At 43.6% G+C, this 3,025-nt stretch overlaps 1 protein-coding gene across 1 annotated transcript in view; it reads left to right on the top strand.

The window, feature by feature from the left end:
- Positions 1-3,025, top strand: part of LOC107089795 (mitogen-activated protein kinase kinase kinase 7-like) — a 79,980-nt gene that overhangs the window by 10,898 nt on the left and 66,057 nt on the right. The window contains exons 4-6 of the mRNA XM_015382766.1: positions 100-395; positions 1,751-1,875; positions 2,722-2,850. Coding sequence (XP_015238252.1) covers positions 100-395; positions 1,751-1,875; positions 2,722-2,850 — 550 coding nt within the window. The remainder of the gene's footprint in view (positions 1-99; positions 396-1,750; positions 1,876-2,721; positions 2,851-3,025) is intronic.

The raw sequence follows: 3,025 nt of genomic DNA, 5'->3' as shown, positions 1-3,025 counted from the left end.
TCTCTGAAGTCACTGATCCTCTGTTATGGAGGCAGAACGTTGATGTTTTTGGTTCTTCAGCACCGAGGTTCTCGGTTTGGTCTTTTCTCCCATCTGAAGCAGTCACAGCGAGGAGACACTCGGCCTCGTGTGTTCGGTCCTTTGTTGGTTCCACATGTTTGCCACTGCACTGAACACCTACCCAACCCAATTTGCTGCCTGGTTGTGGTTTTGTTGTCCATTGTGTTGGTTTGTGACTGTGTTCTCTTGTTCACAGTGCTGCATGGTGCCGAACCCCTCCCCTATTACACTGCTTCCCATGCCATGAGCTGGTGTTTTCAGTGTGCCCAGGGCGTGGCCTATCTCCATGGCATGAAACCAAAGGCTCTCATTCACAGGGACCTCAAACCACCTAAGTATGCTCCTTCTCCTCACTACACACTCTCTCTTTTTTCACCATCACAGGGGGCAGCGATGCGCCCTGAGGGCCCCGCCCGCATAAAAAGATGTCTTTGATCAGGGTGTTAACCTAGCTGCTGTTTACCACCTGCCAAAAATAAGAAGAATAAATAAAAATAATAAAAGAAAGAAGGTTTTTATTGGCAGCAGACTGACCGTTATGTCTGCTAGGAAGTTTATTGGTGGTGGGCGTGAACGGCTAACGCTAGAATACGATGGGAAATTTTCCTCAATTTTTTTCACCGTATGTCGATGTGTTTCAGCGTGTTTCATCGTGCTTGTGACTTATACAAAATATACCCATAACTTATCCAACTGTTTAAGGAAAGCTCTGTGTTTGCACCTTGAAGCTTTCTGTCTCTGCGGTTCTTTTTCCTGAAAAGAGATCACTTAGGACAAACTCTGTAGATAACACTTCGTAATGTTTATGGATTAAATAACCAGGAGACATGATAACAGATTCTGATAGAAATTATAATCTTACTTGGATCAGAGAAGTTGCTTAGAGTTACAGAAGGCAGCTGCTTACCCCGATTGGCCCCCGATTAACAATTAAAGAAGCATTTTATTCATCTCCAGTCTGTCAACATTGCATCATACATGTTTGTAAATCAGGAGACTTATCAAAATATTACACTTCGTTCTTAGCTGAAGTACGCCGCTCTCATTCTATTCCCAAATCTTTGCCAAGTACAGATTGAAGATTATAACTGTATATCCGGACAGAAGAACTGTCATAATTAGATAAACTACTAGGGAAAACATCAGGTCTAACATGTAACAGACAGCTAATATTAAGGTGTAATGAACTCACACATCATCAGTGATAATTATCCTAACACCACGTATTCCAGCGTTTTGGCCCGTTTTCTGGTACGTCAGACATACGCTGGTCTAAATCGTCAAGATGTGACACGGCCCATACCTGATTCTCTTCTTTAATGGTTAAAGTTCTCCTTCTTTACCAGCAACAGTGCTGTAGAGCTACTTGTAGCCTCAGGGGAGCTCCAGGTATGGCGCCCCTAGTGGCTAAACATGCACAGTGCTGTTTTATAATAGTGTTTTAGTCTGTTTGATAACCGCAAACTGTCAGAAATCTTTCAGAGCAGAGAGGGATGCGAATAAATCATCTGCTTTCCTCTAATATTAACTCTACCTGATATTAAAAAAGGCCCCGTTTAGGATCTAATATTAGCCTAATGAGTGTTTTTATGAAGGAAGAAAGAAGCTAATGAGAAAGGATTATGTCTATAAGAGGCTGTTTTGAAACATTTCACCATTTCTCTCCTTATTACCTGTATCCTGTGTTCAGTCTGCTCCTGGTGGCAGGTGGGACGGTGCTGAAGATATGCGACTTTGGAACAGCTTGTGATATTCAGACCCACATGACCAACAACAAAGGAAGCGCAGCCTGGATGGCCCCCGAGGTATTTGAAGGCAAGTAGAAGTGGCGTTCCTGCTGCTTTCCTCCATTTATTTCAACAGAATGCTTCCACATTTGTTTGCTTTTTTTTAATGTATTTATTTCTCTCTGAATCCCCTCCAACCTGTTCCAGGCATTTATTTGTTTTCTTTCTTACACCTAACTTCGCTCCGGCACTTTTCACTTAAATTACATGTTGGCGCTGCGAGCATGGATGCATTAATCGCTGCTTCCTCCTCAGCCGTCGTGATCTTCTGCTTTATTGATGGTAGTAGCTAAAGCAAGGCGAGAAGATGGATGGTTTGATACTTTTGCCTTTATTTCCCCAGGGACACTACAGTGTGGAATTTGTGTTCTCATTCAGCCAGGAGCCTAATGTATCGCTAAATGATGAGACATGTTCCTGGCGAGAGGGTCAGGAGAAAAGATGAAATAACATCTAGTCATTATCTTGTTTTTGGAGGCGAGATCCGCGTCTCGAATGCAATTAAACAACTTACTCCTGGCCTCTGCGTGAACTCGCAACTAATTTGCATGGGCGTGAAGAGCAATCAAAAGCACCGACACAGCAGGTTTAAAATAGGTTTGTGAAGCGCTCTTTTATTCTTCAACAGAGGCCTTGTAATTAAGCAACACAGGAGCTGTTCATCAGTGAAAACGTTTGCATGTCTTCATCCTTCGCCCTCCTGAAAGCGCAGAGGAGCTGGAAAACTGCTCTTCTGCTGCTCTGCTTTTCTTGGGCACATCTTTCTCTCTCATCTCCAAACTGGCCACAGAGAATTAGTTTCATCAGTCATCACTATGAGTGTGAGCGTCTGCTCTGTTTGAAAATGTTCTGTGGGTCCCCTCTGTGTTTGCAGGCAGCAATTATAGCGAGAAGTGTGATGTTTTCAGCTGGGGGATCATTCTCTGGGAAGTCATCACTCGCAGGAAGCCCTTTGATGAAATCGGTGGACCGGCTTTCCGGATCATGTGGGCCGTTCACAACGGTGAGTCACACTGTGGGGGCGGGGGATAAGGAGCCATACTCCTTATTGTTTCTGAGTAACGCCTGAGTACCAGCCTCTAGTGGTGAATCTATATAAATCTATCTGGTTAATAATCGATTAATAAAAAAATAATTGACACTTTAATCGTCTCGTCGACTCCCGCTTTTTCCGGAAC

Source organism: Cyprinodon variegatus, unplaced genomic scaffold (assembly GCF_000732505.1).
Source record: "Cyprinodon variegatus isolate N-32 unplaced genomic scaffold, C_variegatus-1.0 Scaffold266, whole genome shotgun sequence".
Lineage (NCBI taxonomy): Eukaryota > Metazoa > Chordata > Actinopteri > Cyprinodontiformes > Cyprinodontidae > Cyprinodon > Cyprinodon variegatus.
Note: the sequence above shows the minus strand (reverse complement) of the source record. Positions and strands in the feature narration are given on the sequence as shown.